General features: G+C 42.9%; 2 protein-coding genes across 5 annotated transcripts in view; both read right to left on the reverse strand.

Moving 5' to 3' along the window:
- emid1 (EMI domain containing 1) overlaps positions 1 to 5,499 on the reverse strand; it is a 63,934-nt gene extending 58,435 nt beyond the window's left edge. The window contains exon 1 of one of the 4 annotated variants that reach the window (XR_005207877.1): positions 4,861 to 5,498. Coding sequence is in view for 3 of the 4 variants with exons in the window: in XM_037777809.1 (XP_037633737.1) it covers positions 4,861 to 5,036 (176 nt within the window). In the remaining variant the exon portion in view is untranslated. Of the gene's footprint in view, positions 1 to 4,860 lie in introns of all 4 variants that reach the window. The other 3 variants (XM_037777809.1, XM_037777808.1, XM_037777810.1) reach the window with 3 other exon arrangements.
- A 3,361-nt stretch (positions 5,500 to 8,860) lies between these two features.
- dnah10 (dynein axonemal heavy chain 10) overlaps positions 8,861 to 24,935 on the reverse strand; it is a 30,466-nt gene continuing 14,391 nt past the window's right edge. Inside the window, exons 36-78 of the mRNA XM_037777834.1 lie at positions 24,099 to 24,290; positions 23,846 to 23,964; positions 23,604 to 23,762; positions 23,389 to 23,524; positions 23,163 to 23,285; positions 22,950 to 23,081; positions 22,604 to 22,820; positions 22,224 to 22,343; positions 21,970 to 22,115; positions 21,728 to 21,880; positions 21,389 to 21,649; positions 21,130 to 21,302; positions 20,338 to 20,431; positions 19,968 to 20,135; positions 19,523 to 19,711; positions 18,792 to 18,963; positions 18,498 to 18,701; positions 18,335 to 18,415; positions 17,978 to 18,175; positions 17,679 to 17,840; positions 17,388 to 17,562; positions 16,935 to 17,116; positions 16,685 to 16,821; positions 16,383 to 16,600; positions 16,030 to 16,251; positions 15,704 to 15,851; positions 15,028 to 15,307; positions 14,690 to 14,919; positions 14,313 to 14,586; positions 14,095 to 14,199; positions 13,822 to 13,976; positions 13,584 to 13,738; positions 13,197 to 13,380; positions 11,829 to 12,029; positions 11,340 to 11,549; positions 11,133 to 11,228; positions 10,875 to 11,046; positions 10,665 to 10,796; positions 10,306 to 10,517; positions 10,054 to 10,221; positions 9,749 to 9,929; positions 9,526 to 9,671; positions 8,861 to 9,413 (exon numbers count right to left, since the gene is read on the reverse strand). Coding sequence (XP_037633762.1) covers positions 9,267 to 9,413; positions 9,526 to 9,671; positions 9,749 to 9,929; positions 10,054 to 10,221; positions 10,306 to 10,517; positions 10,665 to 10,796; positions 10,875 to 11,046; positions 11,133 to 11,228; positions 11,340 to 11,549; positions 11,829 to 12,029; positions 13,197 to 13,380; positions 13,584 to 13,738; positions 13,822 to 13,976; positions 14,095 to 14,199; positions 14,313 to 14,586; positions 14,690 to 14,919; positions 15,028 to 15,307; positions 15,704 to 15,851; positions 16,030 to 16,251; positions 16,383 to 16,600; positions 16,685 to 16,821; positions 16,935 to 17,116; positions 17,388 to 17,562; positions 17,679 to 17,840; positions 17,978 to 18,175; positions 18,335 to 18,415; positions 18,498 to 18,701; positions 18,792 to 18,963; positions 19,523 to 19,711; positions 19,968 to 20,135; positions 20,338 to 20,431; positions 21,130 to 21,302; positions 21,389 to 21,649; positions 21,728 to 21,880; positions 21,970 to 22,115; positions 22,224 to 22,343; positions 22,604 to 22,820; positions 22,950 to 23,081; positions 23,163 to 23,285; positions 23,389 to 23,524; positions 23,604 to 23,762; positions 23,846 to 23,964; positions 24,099 to 24,290 — 7,329 coding nt within the window. The 3' untranslated portion in view covers positions 8,861 to 9,266. The remainder of the gene's footprint in view (positions 9,414 to 9,525; positions 9,672 to 9,748; positions 9,930 to 10,053; positions 10,222 to 10,305; positions 10,518 to 10,664; positions 10,797 to 10,874; positions 11,047 to 11,132; positions 11,229 to 11,339; positions 11,550 to 11,828; positions 12,030 to 13,196; positions 13,381 to 13,583; positions 13,739 to 13,821; positions 13,977 to 14,094; positions 14,200 to 14,312; positions 14,587 to 14,689; positions 14,920 to 15,027; positions 15,308 to 15,703; positions 15,852 to 16,029; positions 16,252 to 16,382; positions 16,601 to 16,684; positions 16,822 to 16,934; positions 17,117 to 17,387; positions 17,563 to 17,678; positions 17,841 to 17,977; positions 18,176 to 18,334; positions 18,416 to 18,497; positions 18,702 to 18,791; positions 18,964 to 19,522; positions 19,712 to 19,967; positions 20,136 to 20,337; positions 20,432 to 21,129; positions 21,303 to 21,388; positions 21,650 to 21,727; positions 21,881 to 21,969; positions 22,116 to 22,223; positions 22,344 to 22,603; positions 22,821 to 22,949; positions 23,082 to 23,162; positions 23,286 to 23,388; positions 23,525 to 23,603; positions 23,763 to 23,845; positions 23,965 to 24,098; positions 24,291 to 24,935) is intronic.

The following is a 24,935-nucleotide window of genomic DNA, read 5'->3' on the forward strand; positions in this document are numbered from 1 at the left end:
GCTTCAGTGAATGAAATAACAAAAGTAGTTGGCATAACAGAGTTTACAATTTCCCAAATGGCTTGACAACCAATACCTGCATTACCTATACAACTGATTTCATAATAAGTACAAGAACAACACTTTCTCCACTGCAGAGAGGATGGAGATGCCTAAAGATGATGTTATTAACTAGGGCTGTAAGAAAATATCGATAAACATGAGTGTCTCGATATTATGTTGTGTGATACTGTTTCAATTCTCCAAAACACTGTATTGATTGTTCAAATTCAGTCTGTCGGAGGTTGTATCGGGTTCAGTTTTAAAGCTAGAGTGAAGTTACTGGCATCGTATAAAACTAAAAAACCTGAGTAACCTAAGAAAACCATTGGTACCAACCAGGTCATACTAGCTTGTCGCAAAGGAGGATAACTAATGCTCCAAACATACGCCAAATTTTGGCGGGGAAAAACTGGCATGGCGATTTTCACAGGGGTCCCTTGACCTCTGACCTCAAGATATGTGAATGAAAAAGGGTTCTATGAGTACCCATGAGGCAGTATACATTTGTTGTTTTTGCCTATATTAAAATGGTTGTTTCTGGTGTGTTCTTTAGTTTTCCTAAAATATATATTTTTTTTAAATCGCAATATATATTGCCTTGCTTACAGTATCGCAATACATTGAATCGTTACCTCAGTATGATGATACGTATCATATCGCCAGATTCTTGCGAATACACAGCCATAATATTTACTGGGTACAGTTGACATCATTATCTCCTCTTTGATGTACAAGACTAAAGATTTATAATCTGTCTTACTTACAAGGCCTACTGCCAATAACTTTACACATTTTATTGCAGAGCACTACTATACAATAGTCCATTGATATTTGTCTGGCTTTATTCATAAAGGGACACTTGGTGTCTTTCGCTCTAAAATGTTTTATAGTCAACACCTTCCTCTTACTGGAGGTGTCCTCGTGTTATGAAGCACCACGCTGTTTCACTGGCAAAAGCACCAAGCGGGCCCTCAGTGAGTATCAGGTCTCCGAGCACACATGGCACACTCTGAATGCCGGGTCCAAGCTAAATAAATCATCAACCATCTCTCACAGTCCCACACAGCCACGGCCAGCAGTTATGAAAGAAATCCACAATCTTTAAGGGACGGAAAAATCACAGCTTCGTCCCATCTGTTCCTCAACGCTACAGACGCCAAGACAGTAAAACTTTGGAAGGACACAAAAAGGTGCTGAATGCTGAGTGCCTAAATGAATGCAAATGTTGACAGAGCTCATGAACTTGTCACAAAAAAAGCTCAAACCAGTACGCTGTATTCTAGTAGCCCTCATTTGGCCTTGTACGCTATGCAGTCTGCATCTTTCATGATCACACTACTGAGTTAGAGCACTTCCTGCAGCAGATTGCATGGGGAGGAAGAAGCTGGGAGTTAAAGCCATGTGAACTGACAAGATTGTAGATGAGGGCAAGACGCCGGTGAAAAACGACTAGCAACTCCTTTTCCATCTACACATCCATTCACATACTGTGGGAGGAGGAACAGTCAAAGATATGTTTGAAATGCAGCGTGGATAGAAATCCGAAGGAATTTCTCTAGATTTCTGTCTGTGGGAAAAAATACTCGAGGGGAACAAAGGACAAAAGACAGATGTGGCAAACAGCCAGACAGAGGAGACAAAGGTTATTTTATCATAAGGGTCACACTAGGGTGCTTCCGATGGGGACAGGGAAATGGAAGGAAAGACAATTATGAGGCACCGTTGGTCTCACGGGATATATAGAGGAGGCCCATGACAAATGTGGTGCAACAACAAATGACAAAGAGAGAAATAGAAAGTACAGTCACAGTGAAATTAATGAAGAGAGCGGGATACATCATTCATAATCTGCAGCTTCAAGGAAAAACAGAAAGGACCACAATACTTTGAAGAATTATTGTATAAATTACTAGAGAATATTAGGGCAGGTGGGCTATCATATTGCAGGTTCAAAGCTGCCGTGTGTTTTCCATGTGCAGAAGACGGTGAAGATCATCAAAGCACCACAGCGAGGCCAGAGGTCAGGGGTAAGAGACTCTTCACAGCGGCCTCCATGAGGAACAAGGAAAACTCTCATTTGTCTTTGTCCGTTTAGAGCTTTCAGGCCTGGACACCTGTGAGCTTTGAGTGTGTCTCTGTGTGCAACAGGTGCGTGCATCTTTAAGCGTTTCAGGCTGAAAGTACAAAGGGAATTCCTCTCAACTGAAGAATTCACTCATATCACACCTAATGGATCCATACAGCCTGATTAGAAGTCATGGATGTATCATCATGTAGAGCTCAGCTAAGACACTGGAGAGGTGCAGTGTACAGTATGTAATCTTGTCCAAAAACCAAAGTTGTTTGCTTTACAATGATATAAAAAAGCAGCAAATCATCACATTGGAGGAGATGGAACCATCAAATTGAAGTAATTTTTGCTTAGAAAGTGAATCAATGAACTGGTATATGGTCTCACTCCCTGAGGATCATCCTGATTCGTGTATCTGCCACCAATTGGTGACTGCTTCCTAATATTCCTTGAGCCCATTCATTATTTGAAGCTATTTGAAATCCAAAGCCATTCTGCTTTAAGCCACCCGGGGCTCAGCCTACTGGAATCTCTGTCATCTTCATTCCCATGCTTAAAGAGAAGGTGGATATGGTTAAGATGGGTGAGGAATGAGGGTGGCCACGGGGTTCAGACTGCCTGTCAGACCATGACAAGTCCTCCGAGGGAGGATAAAGAAGTGGGCCAGACAAGAAATAAAGCAGCAGCTACCTCCGTAACCCCTCAGTGTACTGAGCTCATATAGTCGTTTGGGACGACAAGGGTGAACGAACACTTTATCAGCTCCTCCACAGAGCGAATGTGAAATTACTCAAGAGTTGTTAATCCCCTTTGAATTGGGTAATCACTGTGTGAAGACAGGGCTGGTACAGACTTAGAGAAGGTTGTCCTGTGACAGAATCCCAGTCTGCTAAAATTAATATTTATTCCCTTTGAAGTGCCTGAACCCCAGCGACAAGTTAAGTTCCTGTCATTCAATGTCAAGTTGCTAATGAGAGCCTTCTGCCCTCTGAAATCCCCCCTGCCACTGTTTGCCTTTGTTGACACACCATAAACTGCTGCTTTCACAGATCAAGCCAGACACAGCAGGACGACTGAGCTCCTCTCTCATGTCACCCCAAACCCGCTGACCTCTCCGCCTCTGAAGACGGTCGGTGGCTGACTCACACCAACAAACAGCTCCACATTCCTCCACTTGCCACTTACAAACAGCAGCAAACCCACTGTAAACTCATCTTTCCCTATCCCAGAACAAGCCCAGATGCGGTGGAGTCCCAGCTGCTTGTGTTTAGTAAACATGTCCACAAAACCTCTGGCTGTGAGTGACAGGCGGGGGTGGGAGGGCTGAGCAGAGAGGTGAGCCAGTGGAGCGAAGCTGGGAGCGCTGAAAGCCACCTGGACACACCCAGAAAAACAGGCCTCATTGGGGAAGTAGAGGTTTCAGCCTCCGGCCACGTTCGGCCCACACACACACGCTCTCAACCTGACAGCATAAATATTTGTAAGATGGGAAACGTCTTCTCATCATTAAGTACTGGAGGAGAGCTGGTTAATGCGTGTTTGGTCTGCTTCAGAAACTCCCTCGCCAACAACTCTGCTGCACAGAGGATCGATCATCTGTCCCTTTTCATTCAATGATCCATTTCTTAAGCATTATTACGTGCATAAAAAACAGCACTGACTGTCTAACACTTATTCAAGCTACATCCTCACCACTGGGATCCACATAGGTTTTTACATGGACAGATGTAAAAGTGCTGCTTTGAAGAGCAGCCTGACAGATGATGGAGACAGTGGTGCTGCAGGGAGACAGAGGACACCAACACGCCTCAGAAGACAGTAGAGGTGCTCTCACACACAGAGAGAGAGAAAGGGTGGTTGAATGGGGGACAACAACAATGAAGGCAGGAGTCAGCAGAGCTATAATGTTTGCTGCCAGCACAGGAAAAAGGAAACCGACTGTCAGGAAGACAATAGGACCCGGTAGATGGATGGAGATGGGAGTAGCTCTCTCTGGAGAGTCGTGCATTGACAAGAGGATACAAAAATAGACTGTAGAGGCAAAAAAAGGGGTTATTTTGTGAATGTAACAAGACACAATTGATGATTAACACACAGTAAAGTTACAATAATAACTGTAAATTCTCAGGTCCATTCTTACTCAACCCGTCAGTCTCTAGATCTTCATCCTCCTAAATTCCTCACTAGTAGAGGTCAATTTTCGATAAGATTTAGGGGAACCAAATTATGGAGTTGCTTTTCCCATCTATCAATAAACTGTTTATCTGTCAAGTGTTTCAAAAGTCGCTTAAAGGGTCATTTAATTGCTGTTTTGTAATTGCTTTTCCTCCATGTTGTCCATGTATCTGTTTTTATGTTTTTTATTTTTTCCCTCTCACAATGTTGTTTGAAGAAGTCTTTATAGATATTTAAATCAATATCCTCCTCACAAACACTAACCATACACTTCCACGCAACACACACTTATCTTTTTTGATATATTTACTGTATTGTTATTGTTATTATCTTATCCTACTTATCACTATTATGTAGTCATATTATGTCTTTATTATTTCTGTTAATCTTGTCTCTGGGTGGAGGCTTCAGATAAGTCCAGTGGGTTTTTTGCATTCTTCCTGCACTTTATATTATTCATTTATTTTTTTTGTTATGTTGTATAGTGTTAAATTGTGCAAAAACAAATAAACAAACAAATAAACAGAACAGTATGTCCATGTATTGTAATACAGTGGTTTGTTTTTCCTTACCTTTTCTGGTAGACTGAGGTGTGAGAGGCTGCTGTCTGAGAGGCTGAGTAGGTTTTGTACAGTCCTGTCTTCCAGGTCGCGTCCACTAACGTGCTCATCCAGAGCAGCAGCACCGTCCACAGCAAACTGTGACTACAAAGCGCGGCGGACACGCTCTCCGGTTGGCGCCGGCACATTTCCGTGGCATCCAAAAAAAAAGTACAGCCAGAAAAAGAAAAGTTTAACTGAGTCCCAACTTCCCCCTCGGTAAGAAAACACACCGGGTTAGTGCCTCCAGCTCGGTGTGAGGGGGGAATGTGTCAAACAGCACCGGGTCGGCTGCACGAGACGCGCATCACTAAAGTAGCAAACATGCACTTCTGCAGAGTAGACAGCTGCTAAAAAACGATGACGTTTGTGCGTAAAACAGACTTGAAATGCGAAGTGAACTAAAGAAAATGCACTCCTGCGTATCTACCTATGACAGAGAGCCGACATGTGAAAATAAAGCTTGAGTAGTGAGTGTGTGGGTGTTGTTAAAGTGTGTCCTCCTCTCTCTCTCTCTCTCTCTCTCTCTCTCTCTATCTGCTCTACCTCTGTCTGTCTGTCTGTCTGTCTGTCTGTGCGCATATCGAGCCGAGCCGTGACTGCAGCGGGCATGAAACCACTTTTATAGTCTCCTCAGGTCTTTTAAGAGCACGCAGTCCTTTTCTACCCTGCCCCGTTTCAACCTCTTACACTAGAGGACAATGCATGCTCAAGGCGACGGCACATTACGCATTGTAGGCTATTTTGTCCTAAATGAGTTATGGGCTGCTGCTTCTCCAAGGCTCATCTGAAGTCACTGGAGTTGTGTGTCAGTGATGAGTAATTGTTTTTTTTGGTGAACACAACTAAAACATAAATTCATGACTAAGTTCTGGCTCTTTTAGAGTTGAAAAGTTATATTTAAAAGCCCATAAAGTTAAAGGTTCATCACAGTGTATGCTTCAACATCTATCCATATCACAGTGTATGCTTCAAAATCTATCCATATCACAGTATATGCTTCAACATCTATCCCTCTATCTCTATCTATCCAACAAGTTCTCATCCCACCTCGTCACATACTGATGCAATGCCCTCAGCCTCACTTTTCAGTCACACCTGCTTAAACCTGCAGTAGGCAGAACGTTTTTGGCATCATTGGGAAAACAATTCCATAATAACTTTTCGGCATATTGTAATTCAAGTGTTCTGGGAGATAACTAGACTTCTGCACCTCCTCATGGCTCTGTTTTCAGGCTTTAAATAATCTAGCCCGTGACAGGAGACTTTGACCAATCACAGGTCATTTCAGAGAGAGAGCGTTCCTATTGGCTGTGCTCCGGCCATGTGAGTGGTGCTTGGTGTTTCCTCAACTGATTTCAACATGGTGGTGGCGTCACAAACTTTCTCATTTTACAGCTAAACCGTGCACTACAAGATGGTTCTGAAAACATTTGAGGTGAGAAAAAGGCATTACAGTAACAGAATATTGATTCATATTTGATCAGCGCTGCCTAGTTTAACCGTTTGATCGGAGTTCGCAAGTGATTGACAGCTGCTCAGAGACGGCAAGGCTCCAGCTCGGCTCTGATTGGTTGTTTTCCTCCGGTCTGTGAAATCTTGCAGATGCCATTAGGAGCACCGGAGGACACAGACATGTGATTTTTTTCAGATTACCTGTCTCATGCATTGTCTCATACTGTCAGGATATACTGACCGTTTTATAAAAATAACTTTTTTAACTCATATTTGCTCTATTTCTACCCACTACTGCTTTAACGACCCCTCGGCGTAATTTTTCGCTTCTAGTAAGCACATGCTTAATGTTGTGAATTAAAAAAAAAAAAAAACGTTTAGAATTAGGCAAAACTATGAGTTAGGTTGAGGAAAAAACAACATAGTTTAAAATTACTACTTTGTACAGTGAAGATGTGACATGAAGTTATGAACACCAGATACAAACGATCAGCTGATTGTAAACTGGGGACACACCAAGCAGACATCGAAGAATTAGTGGCGACGAAGGCCACCAGTTGCTTCACCTCACGTCGCCTTTGTCTTTGCCGATGGACGCTCACCAACGGCCCATCGGCTTGGTGTGTCAGGGCCTTAAAGTGAAAGTGAAACTTAACACATTGGACACGAACAGCGGCCTCCTGGATGAAAGCCCTGTGTTGTTGGACCCATCCACCTCCCCTCATACCCACCCAATGTGTTTCCCTTTCGCTCTTTAACCTACGTCACCACAGCACTTTCCCTGTGCACTCTTACTGTTGCCACGGATGGGTTTACATTGACAGCCGAGTGCGTCACATACCGGCGCTAAAGGGAGCCTTTTGGTAGGTTATTGAACGCCATGACAAAGAGTCAGTATTTGACGCCCAGGGATTGAGAACGGGCTGATCTATCTATGGTTGCCTAGTTGTCTGTAGCCTCTCTGTCAAAGCCATCAGTACCCAGGCTGCAGACAGTGGCAGGAGAATAGTTGAGGTTACTGTAACCTCCATCAGCTCATACATGTGGGACATGTAGGTTTACAGTACAAGCAGCCAGCAACCACAGGGCTGCGGTCCTGCTCCAAACTAAACACCTGGCACTGCAACCAAAAACTGGGGCCCCAAGACGTGTATCTGTGGTTGGGGGTGACTACACCTCTCAGGCCCCATCATCATGGGCTGAGCTGCAAGTCCCTCCAGCTGCAAAATATGCAGCACTTATGCAACTGGCTAGTATGTTAGTTTTGGTGAAGTTCTCAGCTAATGAGAGATAGTGTTAACACTTTGACACTCACATGCAGGCTTTCAGACTGGCACTAATCACCCCCCATACCACAGGCAGAAAGCGGCACACATTGCATGCACTTGAATGGGACTTAGTAAACCCACCTGCTCTCAATCACAACTAACGGAAACTGTTTGGGATTGGGGGGCTGGGGGAAGGTTGGAAAATGATGTGTCAGAGTTTTTTGTTTCACGGCACCCATGGCATTTTACGAGGCCACTAAGCGCAGGCAGGCAATGGTGCCAACAGGAACTGGAGCAGTGAGGGTTAATGTAAATCCCTCCAGTCACGAGCAGCTGAAAATAATTTTGACCTCTGAGGAGGGAGACGGGGGTCGGTTCCATTGAGGATTTCTTTTCCTTATTCCTCTCCTGCTTCCATAATTTCCTTCCTCTTTACTGTGCAAACAAAAAGAGCAGCACTACCTATTGTCTATGGAGGTGTGCATTTACTGCTGCTCACTCATATAAAGTGTAGGTTCATTAAACAACACACCATTCTTTCCCTCTTTTCAACAGGGAGACACAATTCCTCCCCTCCTGTGTTTGCTCATAAACATGTCCTGATCGTCACTCTTTATGATAGTCGCACCAGTTAAAGCTGAGAAGGGGCCTGTCTAACCTTTGCCCTCTGCCATTCAGAGGGGGGGTGGGGCAGTGGTCTTAAAGGCTACACAATACAGTAATGAGGAGCATGACAGTGATCTCATATGAGGCTAAGGACTTTTAAGGAAAGATACTTGAATGTAAATGTAACATATTTTCATGTTGCTGGTTGTTGATTACAGCTGCACTCGCACAACTACATGATGTATGATGCATGCCCAAAAGTGTTTTTATTTCTGTGTTTCTGTTACCTCACTGCAACACCAGCTGCCAGATCCAACGGGGGTTTGTTTGATTTTTAGGGTAAACTTCACCTGCTTTGGCATGCTGACCTCAGCAGCCTCGATTACTCAGAGCTGCACTGGATCTGTTGGTTAAATGTTACAGTAAAGCATACACTGCTTCCTATACTGCAGAGAACAGCTGAAAAGCTACTTGGGTAAAGTGGAAAACTTTAGCAGCCTCTGGTCAATGGTAAGTTTTCCGCTGTATGCAGCAGATTATGTTCCCTTTACAACCTCAGCAGAAATATTCAGCAGCTACTGTCCTTTTCAGGAATGGACACAATTCTGAAATATTAAGTTAGAAAGAGAAAAGTTAGATTGAACTGAATTGCAAATGTTTATTCATTAATAAAAAGTAGTAGACTTCTAGGCCTGAAAGATGACCCACTATAGCCTGTTGGCAATTTAGCCCACTGTAACACCAAAGAGAAATCCCTGGAGCTGCTGCCCAGAGTGAAGAGCTCAGTGCTGTTGTGTGCTGCCATCTAGTGAGGAAATATATCAAGTAGATAATGAGTAGAAAATGAGTTTTCTTTTGTGTCTCTATCAATTTATTTTTCAAAATATGAACAAAACATGTATCTTTCATCATAACTTATTTGGTTTCCTGTAATCTGCCCATAAATCAGACAGTTTTTTTTCTCTTAGAAAAAAAAAAAGCAGACCCCGTTGTTATTAATCAACTGTAATCTAAAACTGTGTGAAAGTTAACCAGCTCAGTGGGCTGCCTTTAGTCAGCGTTGAGGCATAAACAGACTCCCGGGAGCACCCAGTGGGAGATGTGCAATGTGGTGGACAGGTCTGCCTCAAACAACAACCCCACACCCATTGCATTCCTCCGCAGAGACGTGGTGTACACTGGCGTCCGTATCGTATTCTGCGGTACAAAAAAAACACATAAAAATGCACACGACAGTTAGGAAAAAAAACTCAGAATAGTGAAGTAAAGTGCTGTATGTATGGAGGCCTGTAGTGCCTGTGGTCCACACCTGTAACCTGAGGCGACGTGCCTCTATGGGGATGACTTTGAGAATGGGCAGTTCAACAACCAGAACTTTCGGTTTACTCTTCACCAGGCAGCTCTTCTCCGTGTCCCAGTCTGCTCCCTCCAGATACAGGCCAGACACAAAGCAGCCTGCAGGGAAAAAAACACCATCAGTCTTTATAACTCACCACTAATCACGCTGCAAAGGGTGAGTGTTGTCTCATTACCCTGTCCAGGTCTGTCACTGACTTCATCCTCACTGCGGTACTGGGTCACCTGTGTGTACAGCGTGGAAAGATCCAGAGGCCAACCATTTTTCCTGCATGCGGCTTGGACCAGGGCGGTCAGATAGGACTCTGGGATATGGAGTCCTGATAGCCACATGACCTTTGGCTCTCCCTCATCCACCTGGTGGACACAACATACACATAAACATCAGATATAAAGATACATTTGTTAGTTAATTATTCTGTAATGCCAAAATTCAAAAGGTTATCATATAAGAGATTTGATAGTGTGTGTCCGTCCTCACCCAGTAGTTATACTGTTCATAACGCCTCTTGAAATGGCTCATCCAGTTGCCGAGGGACTTCAGAGTGTCAGGTGCCAACTTCTTCCAAATGGCAGGGATGTGACCATTAAAAAGGGCCTGAGCGACCTCATCCAACTCACTGCTCATACCCACCTCACCAGCCAAGGCCTGGGGGACACAAGAGAATCAGAACAACAAGACCTGTCTGTTTGATTCCCTGATATGTTGTTATCCTCTGTCCCTCCTTCTCACCCTCTGCAGCTCAGCCAGAGAGCGCTGCATGCGGACCACTAGCTTGTTGAAGCGCTCCAGCTCTTGAAGCAGCACCACTGAGGTTGGGGAAATGACCGCGCCAAACTTTTTACAGATCACGTCCATGTCGAATAACTTGGGCAGCTTGTTCTGAATGTCCTGGGCCACCTGGCTGATGTACTCGTCCCTACTGATGCTTCCACCAGATTCACCTGAGGTATTAGAGAGTGTTTAGAGGCCACAAGAGAGGAAGCACTTGGCAGCAAGGTGGATAAGAGAGTAAGGAAAACACCCTTCAACAGTATGGACAACTTTACAATTTCTTCCTTTAAAATCAATTACACCTGAATAAATCCTACCTGTCTGAGGCTGCAGGTCTATTAGGTGAGTCCACATGTGTTTGACTGCCTGTGTGTAGTATCCTATCTCTGCATTGGAATGGAGACCCATTACTTCTGGTGTGTTCGCCAGTGGCAGGCTCTCAATCTCATCTGTAAGAGATAGCAGGGTAAAGCTGTGAGCGATGAGAAGAGATAAGAGAATGAAAAGTAATGAAAATAGCGACTGACCAACATATATTTTCTTAGGCCCATTTGGAGGGATCTTGTAATCTACATCCTTGTTGCTGAAGAAATGGAAGCGCCGAAAGGTGTAGAAGAGGAAGTCTCCGAGGTATTCATCCATGTAGACAGTCAGGATCCTGCGGTCAAAGCTATCTATGGCTCGCCCACCATACATCACCTATAGAACATTATACAGACTTGATAAACGTAGCCAGCAAGATAATAGATATACAATATATTGAAACACAATGAAGTTAGCCTGACCTCCCCAATAAGGTATTTAAGACTTTCCCAGGGAATGTTGCTGTCTCCTTGATCGTGAGCTTTAGTCAGGTATGTGTCCAGGATCTCCATACACACCTGTGAAAACAGATATATTGTTTATTGTTTGAAATATAAAAGATACTAGACTAATAATCAAACTAAATCAGTTATTTCAAACAAAGTGAAAAGGACTCCTGTGCCACTTACGAAGAAGTCAGACTCGTTGAAGTCGTAGTTGACGTTCCAGCCGATCTTGCCGTACTTGCGTCTCTCTTGCACCACAGCATGGAAGAAGGCCAGCACATACACCAGGCTGCGGAAGGCAGGGTGAGGGCATGCAGTCAAGGCCTCATGGGAGATTTTAGAGTACGTGGCTCTCATGTTCAGCTTGAGACCGTTGGGAGGCTCCGTCACTACCTGCACACCATATTAAAGTACATGTAAACACACTGACATCTTTAAAATCCTGTCTCTATTATTATTGTAGTTTCTCTGCAAAATGTTTACCATCAAAACACCAGTCTGAACAAGCCATTTGTAACATTGTCGTATTCCCAACGTATAGATTAAAAACATTTAAACACAACACCTATTTAAGGAAATCCTTGTGCCCGCTACTGGATCTTAGAAACCCTGCCATCTACAAAAAAAAATCTAAAAAAACACTGCTGAAGTAAAAGAGAAAATGTGTTTCACCTTTAGAGACTTTTGCAGTATGCCGATGGGGAAATCCTTAATGGGGTTGGTGGTGACCCACAAGCGGAAGTTGGGGTTGGGCTTGGTGATCCTCTCTAAGGACTTCTCCAGGTCCTTCAGCCACTTTACCAGCAGGTGGCAGTTCTGAAGCATCAGCCACTGCCCACGAGACACCGCCATCTCCAGCAACTGCAGCGCCACCTTTATCACAGGTACAGAAGACAGTTACCCTCAACGTCTTTAGGTCATGTTTAGAAGGTAACCCCCAAGGCGTGAAAACGTGCAAAAACTCTTGCCCGACGACCTATTCTAATCTTAACCCAGTGGTTCCCAAACTGGGGGGCGGGACCCCTTAGGGGGGCCCAGAGTTATAAAAGGAGGAGCACGGCAAGGCTAAATATTAATGATGCATGGTTCTGCACTGACCTGTGGGGGGGGGCTTGAAAATATTTTGTATCTACAAAAGGCGGGGCCCTTTAGAAAAGATTTGGGAACCACTGACTTAACCATTTGAGGTCAATGCCTAATCTTAACCATCTTGCGAGAGTTTGGTTACCTTCTAGACACGACCACGTCCTTACTTTTGATCGTTACTTAGTGTGACTACCAGTGGTGTACTGTAACAAAGTAATAATACCTTGTTACAGTACTTCATTATTTTTAGGGAGTATCTGTACTTCAGTTTTTATATTTCTGTCAACTTTCACTTTTACTCCACTACATTTCCTAAATAAAATGTGTACTTTTACTCCGATACGTTTTCCCTAAGCATCTTCGTCACTCATTACTCATTGCAAGCAAGCAGGTTTGGTGAATCAGTGGTCCTAGCTTGCACGTTACATCATTCACGTGATGGGCAAGTGTAAACAAAGTGCTCTCAAAGCCATAGTTAAGTTTCAATTTGCGCTCAAGTCCAGGCAGGCTGCATGTCAGATCATGCTATTTGCGACTACGAGTGAAGGAAAAACTGGATTTTGTTCTTTAAATCCTTTAAGTTGTGAAGACCTTGTTTTTCTTTAAGTGTAATGTAGCCGTGATTTTTAAGGTGGTGTTCATGTTAAAAGGAATAAACTTCATAAATCTCAAAATTCGGACTTGCTTGCTTTTTTATAGCAGCATTTACTTGTACTTTTACTTTCAATACTTAAGTACAGTAAATATCAGATACTGTAAGACTTTTACTCAAGTAATATTCTAATAGGTGACTTTAACTTCTACTAAAGTCATTTTCTGGTTAGATATCTATACTTTTACTCAAGTGTGACTTTCAGGTACTTCATCCACCACTACTTCCTGATCCCTATACTCGTTCCACTTGACCATACTTTAAGCTTCGCAGCTGTGATATGGAAAAGAAGTCTTCAGTACCTTCTCTTGGCCTTGGCCCATAGCAAGAAACTTGAACTTGTTGCCTCCAAAGCCGGACCTCTCTGCTAGTTTCATGAGGTCAGCGGCTGGGTCAGAGCCGGGGCTCAGGATGAAGACAATGGGGGAGGAAGGTGTGCTCTGTTCATAAATTGCATCGAAGCTGATCACAGGGGGCTGCACATATCTGAGCAGAAACATAAGAAAACACGTAGAAACTCAGGGCTTGACTTCTCTCTGCTTAAATAAATATATGTTCTGCAAACATTGTCAAATAATTGTGTTTAGTCAAATTAAACAGTGGAACTACAGTGGTGTGTACATACACTGTATATACTGTATACACAGTGATATTATATACATATACAGTATACACTATATATCCCTCACCTCTCGCCCATGGTGATAGTGATGTAGTCGGTCACAGCTCTGTAGACTCTATCAACACGGAAGCAGCGCAGCAACAGCAGCTTCTGAAAGGCCGACAGGTTCTCCTCATATTTCATGGGGAATGGAGCCTGTTCTGGTGCGTCTAAGTCATACCACTGAGGAGAACATTTATGAAGGTTAAACTATCAACCGATTAAGTAAAATGCTTATGGTTATTCCTGTCACTGTGGTCACTTACAGACTTCCAGTCAGTGGAATTTTTCTCCAAGTCATCAGGCAGTGAGCCAAACTGCTCAGGAAAGAGCTCTGCTAGTTTCACTATGTCCTCCCAGCCCTGGTCTGCAAGCCAATCACAAGGCTTTTTGCGCGTGCTCTTTTCCAGGGATAGATTACCTTTACATATGAGAATGGAAAAACTTTTCACATTTGCTTTGAACATTGTGTGCATACACATCTGTCTGAGGTTCAACTTAAACATTTTAGATGAGTTCAACTTCTCTGGATATCTCACCCTTGATAAAAAACTCCAACTCCTCCTGAGGTGACCTCCCTTCTGCCTGCTCAATCTTGATGGTCACGTTAAAGGAAAAGAGCAGCTTGTGTCTCTCAAACAGACCTAAGGATATGAAGTCAGTTCAGGTTATAATATCCACAAAGTAATCATAAATATATATCATAAAAAATTGATCCTTTTCCATCCATTCCCTCAATCAATCATTATTATTTTACCTGTGCAGCCATAGTTGTAAACACTGTATGTCAGCGTGTTCAAGATGTTCTTCAGTCTTCGGAGCAGGACGGAGTCAGGCAGAGATTTGCGTAGTGAATAGTCAAACACTTCCAGGTAGGAGGCTAGAGAGTACTGGTACATGCTGTTCACCAGAGCCATCTCTGTCAGTACGAAGAACAGGATAGCACCGCGCTTGGCAGCAGGTCGGTAGCCGTCTCGGAGTTTATCAATGTCCACAGATGTCTTCTCAGCCAACTTTAGTTTCTCAAACACCTGATGATCACAACATCAAACAAGGAAAAAACTAGCATTAACAACTTCAGTGAAAACACTATCCTTCTATGACTTCCCAGGCGCTTGCTGTAGCCAAACTAACCTCACTGGCTTTCGACTTTGTTTCCTCCAAAGTGTGAATCAGCTCTGTGTTATCCAACATGTTGCCTGTAGCTGTGGCCAGCTCTGTGAGCAGGGAGTCCCCGAGGTTCTTCAGCAGCTTCTTATTGTTGCTCGTCTCTTGGATCAATCGCTCGCGCTGCTCCTCCAGCTCCTTCTTCTCAAAGCCCATGATAACACTCAGCAGCTGGTCCTCCAGACCCTTAAGAGTCACTGCACATGACATAGATACAATAAATGACACAGACAGACGAAGCATTTAGAACATGCTGTTCAAATGTTACAGACAAAAACTATGGTTGCCATGCTGAACAATCTTACCAGTATAGTTAATGACCATGGCATTGCCAAACACGGATGGGGAGTATTTGGGGTTAGACAGTTTGGTGTTGAGGTACAGTTTAAAGTTGGGATCATAGTCCACCTCCATGTCACCCAGCGTGACGACCTGTCGGCCCTCTGCTCCTTTTACGTTCTTCTCCAGGACATTGTCAATCACAGGGTCGATGTACTCATCCACATCTTGAAAAAGGAATGGGAAGCCATATTTGATGGCCATCTCGAGCTGCTTCAGGAAGTCTGGATCATTGAAAGATGAGATCTGGGGAAAAAAATGATGATGACACTGTCAGGACAGCGCGTTGTGACTCTTTCCAAAAGCATAGGCGCCGATTCCGTGGGTGCTTCCGGGCCCGAGCACCCACAGAGAAGGCTGAGCATCATAGCAACATAGCCCACGTTGCAAAACAAGTAACACTTTCCTTATAAAGAAGTAGTAACGTCAATTGTGAGCGAAAAACAAATCCAATTTTTATATTTACTAGCTGTGGGCCTATATGTTGATGGTTAATAACAGAAACAGAAATCGGCACCTATGTTCTAAAGTGCTGACTCTGGGGCTGTCAGCAGTGGGAAGCTAACTAAAGCAAGTCATTTTGGGACTTGTTATCAGTAATGACACATAACTTGAACAAGAATTTAATTGAACTTTTTGTACCTTGAGGTTATTGTTTTCTTCCTTCTTCTTAATCCAGTTGAGGGCTTGCTGCTGTGGGTCAATACACATGGGAAAACGGCTCCCTCTGCTTGTGAGGATCCCATTCTGCACTGACAGCTCATCTGGAGGCAAGCCCTCTGAGCCCCATCTGTCACACAGGGTGTATTCGACACAGAGTTAGTCAGTGTACAGTCAAAATACAGACAAAATCCACATATGTGCAACAAACACCTACCCTGCTACTAAAACACTTAATTCCTATCATTCGAATGCAAGAACTCATATTGTACATTGTCTTCTCAAGTTTCGAACACACTCCTTCTCACCTGCTGATTTCTACCTCATCAGTCAGAAGGCCTTCCACTTTGAAAGGCTGGCTCAAGGGGATGCCTCTCTCCTGCACATCCTTAACCCATACTTGGTACACCATTTCATTCCTGAAGTCCCAGCTGAAGGCCCCTACATAGCTCAGGAAAGCAGCAGAGATCAGACAGTCACCCAGGAGACGCACGTGCCGCTGCTTCAACTCCTCCAAATCTTGTGTCCACCTGAGTGGTGATAGTTGAAAATAAAGAGCGATAGGTGGAAAGACAAAGGGATGAAGAAAAATAGATTAAAAAGAAGCAACTCTTAGCAGGGTTGATTAGGTTGTGTTGTGTTGTATCTTCTGCAGCCTCACCGTTCATTCTCAGAGCTCAGGCCAGAGATGAGTTTGTCAGCAGCTATTAGCCTCCTCTCCATGAGCTCAGCCTCCTCCTGTAGCAGCTGTTTCTCCTCGATAGCAGCTTGGTACTTCGCTCCAAGAGCCTGCAACTCTGTCTGGAGATCGTTAAGCTCACTCTGAATGCGCTCCAGCTCCCGCTTACTCTGAAAGAAGTTCTTCTCCAGACGTGCCACCTAAACAAATGTTAGAAATATGGCTGTTTAAGGTGTGTTCCTTCTTATAGAGCATGATGTTAGCATGTACAACCCTTACATTACCTTCTCTCTCTTGGGTTTTATCTCCCTCGAGACCTCACAGTAACCCATGATAGCCTCGACAAACTTGAGCATTCCTGAGCCGGCCCTACTGATGGCTTGCATCTCCTCAAAGGTCGTCTGGAGGCTCTTTAGGAAGCCTAGCCAGGGGGAATTATAAAGAAAACAACTGAAACGTACTTGGCAAACACAAATGCCACTCTCATATACAGTATATGGGTATTATTATTCATAGATCATGAAGCCCACTTACCTTTGACAGTCCTGACCTGGGTGTTATTTATGGAATCACAGTCCATCTCCATCAGCGTTCGCAGGAAGTTAGCCTCGGACATCATCCCCTTGGCTGACTGCCAGCTGATCTCCTTGTAGCCGCGCATCACCAAGATGCACTCACAAACCACCTGCACCTGTTTGGGTGGCTTGGCAAAGGATCTGCAAAATGGACCAGCAGAAAAGGCAGCCAGAGGGAGCGTATTGATTAATAGATGAGACAAGTTAGCTTTTTTGGTCAGGTATCTTCAGTGTCAAGTTTTGCATGATTTATCGGTGATCGATTAAACACTAGAATATCAATCAACTCTACATACAGTACGTTTTGAGTTATCATTTTCTTTACAGAGGTTTAGTATGGGTGTCTGAACTTGGCTATATCATCGCTTTCAACAGAATGAAAACGATGCTCTGTCTAAGGAGGAGAGTTTACCGGATCTCTGTGACATCAGATTTCTCCAGGTCTTGCAGGGCGCGGCGGGCTGCCTCTAATGCCGGCAAAGCCTCAGCCAGCGAGCTTTCAGCGTCTTGCTTCTCAACAGCTATCACTTTGTTCTGCTCTTCAATCTCTTTGGCTTTGTCTTCAGCCAGGGTCTTTTTCTCCTCCGCTAGAAAAGGAAACGTTATTGATGAGTGGTTTGTAACGGCTGTGTTTAGTTTCCGAAGCCTACAGCACACTGTGTTTATCATAATCCTGAGTGAAGAGATGCAGGTATTCACTGACCTACAGTCGTGTTCGTGGCGATCTCATTCAGCAGGGCCTCACAAGCTATGGACTTTTCCGCGAGGATCACCTTCTGCTCTGCCAGCTTGATATTCAGCTCAGCCAGCTGCTTGCTGGCCTCCTTCAGTTTATCCAAACCTCCCTCTAGACGCTTGCACTGAGCTGGAACGGAGGAGAACAAGTTAGCAAAACAAAGTCTCTCAAATAATCACAAATATATTAATGCACAGTAGCCATGTGGCACCAGTCTAACCCTACACACAGAGGCACATCATTTATAAAATCTTCCATCTTCTCACCCAGAATATCTTGGTCCTTTTCCTTCAAGAGGCTAGAGTAGGTGCTAATGAAGTCCAAGTAGTTCTTTGGAGTAACATGGTTACAACGTCTGAGTTTCTGCTGGAACAGCTTGCTGTAGTCATCCACAGAGCTATGGACCATGCATACATGAGCTACCACTGCTGCCGAGTGTGCCTCGGGAATCATTGGACTTTCACCTGTAGAAAAGAATAAATAACATAAAGAAATTCTCAAAATATAGGGATAATATTCTATCTGTATGTCTCGTTACAGTTCATTTACATAAAGTAAATTCAAATGAACTTTTCCATAACAAATGCATTTAAAAAAAGATATAAATAAGTGTCATTACACACCAAGGAAAGACTGAGCCACTGCAAGTAACGCCTGTGGAGGCCATGGCAGGAACCAGTCTATCACAGTGTTGTTCATCAGTCCTGAGGTAAAAAGTACACACAGTTAGTGAAATAAAATCAGAAATTATTATAAAACCAAGTGAAGCCTGACACCGCATTTCACCTGGGAAGTTCCTGCAGCGTGTCCTCAGGGTGTCTCCCACTGGAGACATGCCTAATACAATGTGTAGATTGTTGGCGCTCTTGTTGACAAAGTACCGCCACACACTCTCTTTAGAAGGACCTTCTCCCATCGTAAGAGCTTCATCACGAAGCTGGTTAATAATGGACTCCTTCTCATCATCAGGGAACAATGCAGGAACTATGCCTATAAAGACAGAGCACAATCAGTACTACAGCTGCAGCTTTTAAGAAACATAAATGTAGAGTGAGCCAGGAGGTTAGAGTGATATCCAACCTGAGGTGAGCATGTTGTTAATGAGCTCCAAGAAGCCTTCCTCGGCAACATGGGCATCAGTAAAGAGGAACACTGTCTTCTTATTTTCAATGCCGAGCTTCAAGTACAGCGCTTTCAGGTCATCACGGAAGTTTGACTCACTGTATCCTCTGCTGAGTGTTATCTCGAACACCTGGGGAAAAACAGGTCCCATTAGTAGATGCTGGAGATTTCTTTGCAAATATTTCTCTATATGTGATGTTTTACAACATAGAAATCAGAGTTAAGAGACACTTTTAAAAAGATTACAGGTATACAGTAGTTGAATGCTGCTTAACCTTTCAAACCCTAATTTTAAATTTTTCCTTTAGCAGCTTTAAAGTTAGAAGACATCTGTTTCCACATTGGAAGACAGAGTCACCTATAACTTTATTCAAAATCTTCTTGTTCCAATGCTTCACTGAAGGTATGAGTCAACTATTCAAAACTAAGATGCCACATTACATTACTTACAGAAGTAAATGGACATATTTTAGATGTCTTGTATCTTGTGCACATATTCCCCCATTGCTTGACATGACACATGTGGTGTCTAGTAGTGAACATGTTAATAAAAAGTCTATTTGCTCCGCCTTAAGTGTAATTGTAACAAGTATGACTTTTATCTTTTACATCTGTGAAATAAATGTTTGACATCTGTTCGTCATTGAGAATCGTTCGCCCTTCACCACATGATTCTTGTGTTTTACAACCTCACAGCCAGCAGTGAATGCAGCGAGCTTGGTGAGGGACTGCTTGCCAGAGCCCCCCACGCCGACGAGCAGTGCATGGCCGCGAGGGATGCGGATGATGCGGTGCACGCGGGTCAGATGTTCCAGAGCATCATCGAACAGGACTAGATTCATCATCGACTGGCTCTCATTGTATTCCTCGAGAATTTCCTGCGGAACGCAAAAACCCAGTGGTCTTTCAGTATGATTAAAGACAGAAAATGGCAGTAAATAATTATAACACATTGTCATATTATTATACTATTATATTCCAAAATTAATATTAGACTGAGACCACCCATCGCAATTGAAGGCAGCTATATGATAAGAAGACATGTCATGTGTCATATCAGTCGTGCATTATTTGAGTCCAGGATAAATTTCCCTAAAAGTATATTATATCGTACAATTAATAACTTGAAAATACCTGAAACAGGGCTTTTGACGCATCGTAGTCCTGTATGTCCTCATAGACCCTTAATTCAGTCTCTCTGAGGGCTGTCATGTAGTCTCCAAAAAGAATTGGGTCCCTTATGACTGCCTCCACGTCTGGCTTGAAATGCTCCTCAATTAGGTTCTTTATGTGGCCTTGGACCTGGTGGCAAAAAACAAAAACAAAACACTGGGTACATTTGACAGCTGAAATACAACACTACAAAACTATTCATTATACGGTAGATGAGCCTACATTTGTAATTACAGTTGGAGGAACAATTACACATATGGTATTTGTCTCTGCCGTCAATACAAAGGAGAGTCTACAGTTAATATCTACAACTGTTGTTAATAATTATTACCAAGGCTTTGTCAGTTTCATCAATGAGTCTGTCATGGAAGATTCTCAGGCACTCATTTCTCCAGACACGCACAAATTGGGTGACAGTCAAAAACCTGTTAGAGAGAAAACAGGCAAAGCTAATACATTTAAAAACATAGACTTCTAACCAGGGTTATTATAGTAAACTAAAAGTGAAATTAAAATGAAAATAATCAGTAAAACATATTTTAGTAAACTGAAACTAAATAAAAACTATATCCTTTCAGAAAAAGTCAAACTAAACTGATAATATTATACCTGGGTAAGAAACTAATACAAATAAAATAAAAATGAATGTAAATTCATTTCACTTTTAGTTTTTTTTAGCTATAATATATGACTACCAAAAAAAAGGAGACAGCATGAATTTCCATCAATTCTCGTGACATTTATCCACAGAACTTGAACGGACATTTAGGAGATAGGCTATGCCACAATTGCTTCAATAAAGCACGAAGATTAAACATTAAACATTTTGGCCATTCCTACACAGTTCTCCAACCATGTATTTTTTTTATGTATATAACTACATACCTCTGAGACATTATAGCTGGCCCTAACAAAAACACTAACTAAAACTACTGTAAAATTAAATATAAAAACTAAAACTAAACCTTTCTGAAAAACTGAAACTAAACTGAAATCGAAAAGTCAAAACAAAAGTAAAATAAAAACTAATTGAAAATTCAAAACTATTATAACCTTGCTTCTAACTGCAACTTCTAACTCTGTTAATGTAATAATAGAGTGAATGTGCTACAGTAGATCCGACCTGTCGGGTTTGGTGAGGGTCAGTCCATTGAAGACTCTTGACAGGTCCCTCTGGTTGAAGATGTAGTGGAACTTGGACGGAGTGGGTGGCAGATCTTTGATGATGTTGTTGTACAGTTCCAGCGTGCAGAGGGTGACTTTATCACAGACCTGCTGGATGGTGTCTTCAAATCCCTAAAATATTTGACCAAGTATATTAAATCTGAGTGGATGATTGAGATTCTAATATGCATTGATTTATGTGGGAAAGAGATACCCACTCTGGTGTGGCCTTTGATAATGGAAGCATAGATATGGTGAAGGGACTCCAGTGCAGGGAAGGGGATGCTGAAGACACTGAAGAGCGAGATGAAGCGGGGATCCACCTCGTTCCTCCCACCTCCTGCCTTTCCCATGGCTGCAATAAAACCAAGGTCCTTGAGGATTTTGTAGTTCAGATCCTTCCCTCTGTCATATATGCCTCCTCGGTCCAATAACAGCTTCAGAAGTGCGATGGGCTGTTGTGTGCCGTAGCTATCCACCTGGACGAGCAACAATAATGTCAAACATACAAGCGTTGTCACAGTGAAAGAGATAAGAGTCGTGGTTGGAGCAAAAACCTTTGGCATATTCATGTCATCCATAAAGACCAGCAGTCTCTTCCCCATAGTAGGCCCGTAGATCTCTTTGGTCCTTTTCTCCACATTGGCCTCCAGGTTCCTCTGCAGGTCCATTGAAGTTGTTCGGGATGACAAGTTGATGATCAGAGTAATCTAGAAACAGAAGGGAAGACATGTAAAGAATTTAAACTCAAGTGACATAACAAATGTGCACAACATGCATGGTTAGATGGTAAACTGACCCTTGTATCTGCATTGAGGTTCTTCAGGAAGTTATGAATGGTGGCAGTTTTGAATGTGCCAGCCTCTCCAACCAGAAGCACCGGCCTCTTTATCTTCACCATCTGTTCCAGGATCCAGTTGGTCCTCGTGGTGTCGACAGTTGGCACTAAAGCAAAGACGGAGGATGAGGGAATCAAAGTGGCAGAAGGAGCTTGGCTCGTATGCAGGACGCTTGATTTGTCCTTGCATCACAGCTCACAGAATTGACCTTTACCTAGAATATCAGCAAACTTCATTTCAGGGTTGTGGACGTATTTGGTGACCAGGGAACTCCAGGGAACCCACTTCTCCTTTGTTCCATCAAAATGGAAATCATAGAGAGTCGGGAGGTATCCTGTATGGATGCAGACACTATGTTATTGATAATGAGATAGAAGAGTGACATAATAAGAGGCACTTCAACTTGAATAAAATTGTCAAAAAGTAAACATTTTTGTTTTCATTGTGATATTTACTCATTCAACCTAAAACCAAAGAAAAATCTTTTTCATGAATTTTCAGCATTGTCTGCAATATTTAATGTTACCCACAAACTGAACCTACTAAGGCATATTAAAAACGCCATAATCTTGATAATTCATGTTTGCTCTTTACCTGGTATCTCACCAGGCCCAGCCAGGGCTTTCTCATCATGCCCTGCGGTTAAACAGGAAAGCCTTTTGATGAACTCATCAAACTTGATCCTGCCGCTCTCCAGCAATGTGGCCCCCAGCGAGCAGTACAGAGCCTCCAGGAAGTAACACTCCAGGACTTCAGCACTGCTGCTCTCACTCCCAAGCAGCGCATCCAGTGTCAAGCACAGCTGAGTCACCTGAACACACAGCCAACGCATGCACAATTCATCCAAGCAGTCTGAATAATGGATTATACTAATCTTCATGCATAAATACAACAAGATACTGATACTTGAGTACATTTGAGATGGATGAGATTAACCTACCATGTTTAGATCTGTCTGAGGGACAACAGTCTTCAGTTTCTGGCCCTGTTTGCCATCAACAATACCGTCCAATATCATCTCAATAGAGCTGTGCACATATTTCTCAAACAGTTCGTTGAGCACTTTTTGCTCCTAGAAAAAAAAAAAAAAGTGTTGAGAAATTAGCAAATTATGAGTACACCTGTTACGTAGTGTATATCTTTTTTCTCATACCCCGTCAGGTCTGTCGGTCATCCATCTCTGCCAGAATGGGGTGTATCGCAGGTTTTTGGGGTCAACAAAAACCATCCCACAGCGGGAAACAGTAGCAGGGGAAGCATACTGCAGATCTCCAACCTGTGATGGTGAAGTTTCCTTACATTATTGCTCTGAAAGATGCTTGGCAGAAAAGTGTACAGAAAGGTATTCTGCTGACAGCCATTTGGAAATTCTGACAAACCTCGAACAGTAGGGCGCAGTGATTCTGCAAACGGATCCGCTCTCCATTGGCTAGAGTGAGGATCTTGTTGTCATCCATCACTGAGTTCATATTCTCGACCCACAGAGCGTCCACATCGCCATCGAACAGGATGTACCTGTGTGTCAGAGTTCATGTTTGAATGGACAAAGGACATCACATTGCACATCTTTATCAACTGTTTGTCTGTTTTTTACCTCCGCTCTTTTTTCTCCGTCGGCTTGTTGATGTCACGGAAGATGTTTGATAAGATCCCATCAGTCCAGTCTCGAGTGTCAGGGTCCAGAACACCGTAAAGTTCAATGACACTCATGGCTTTAGGGTTTAGGGGATACATCTTGGTTTGAAATCCCATTCTGATGATGAGATAAAATAAATGTCACTATTGTCCACACAAAACATCAGGAAGGTGGTGTAAACCAAGGTGATGTAAACTGACTTGGTCTGAGCTTGACATAATGTGCTGATCACAACCGATTTCCCTCCACCTGTTGGGCCCACAACCATAGTAGTGTGCCTGGTCATCATTGTCTCATACATCTGCACCACTTTATCAACCTGAAACCACAGACAGCACAAAGAATCTGTAATATGTAAACACTCACATGCTGTAACTAAATCTTTGCCACTGTAACTCAACAATCTTTAAGTTGTGTAGGAAAGCCTGTATCTCAAAGAATCTGGTTAATCACTTGGTTAGACAGCATAACATATTTGTTCTCTTGCAGGCTGTCTTCCACGGCATCATTGAAGTTGGGATAGCGAACACGAGGGCAGTCCAGCCCAGGGAACAGATCTGAGATCAGCCCGAGGAACAGGGGCACGTCCTCAAACACAAACTTGGGCAGGTTCATGTCCCTGAGAGCACGCATCAGCACCACATCCTGCAGAAAGGAAAGACGGAAATAACATTGACAAATGACAAAAGACCATAAAGCATTACAAAGCCTTTCAAGAACAAAATTAGTATGTTCACAAGGATTAAAGAGGAAAATATTTTCAAGATTGAAAATCTGTCAGATCAAATTAACCAATTTGTTTTTCACCTAAAATCACCCACCCAACCACAATTTTAAATGTGTGTGACCTCGAAGTAGTTTTCTCTTTTAATGTTTCTGAAATCTATGGATCTTTAAAAAAAAAAAAAAAAAAAGTTTATTATGGTAGATATGCACATGGGGCTGAGTGTGGTGATTTTACTAGTTAGTTTTTAAGACAGACTTCAGTCCCTACTTCAAATAAACTGACAACAAGGAGCAGTAAAACTTGTAATAAAGTACTATAATATCAGACGTATTGCTTACTTATTTTCACTGTAATATCTGCAACATTTCTTGTTGCAAGATGCTGGTTAGACTCTAAATAGACCTCATCTAAACACATTCCCAACATTATCCCAACAGCTGTCAATCACCAGTCTATACCTGAGGGATAACAAATAAATAACTCCTTAGATCCATATTGTATGTAAGCAAAAATTAGAAGTTTTCTATTCACTATATGAAAATAAAACATGAAAAATGTTGTTT

Source organism: Sebastes umbrosus, chromosome 8 (assembly GCF_015220745.1).
Source record: "Sebastes umbrosus isolate fSebUmb1 chromosome 8, fSebUmb1.pri, whole genome shotgun sequence".
NCBI lineage: Eukaryota > Metazoa > Chordata > Actinopteri > Perciformes > Sebastidae > Sebastes > Sebastes umbrosus.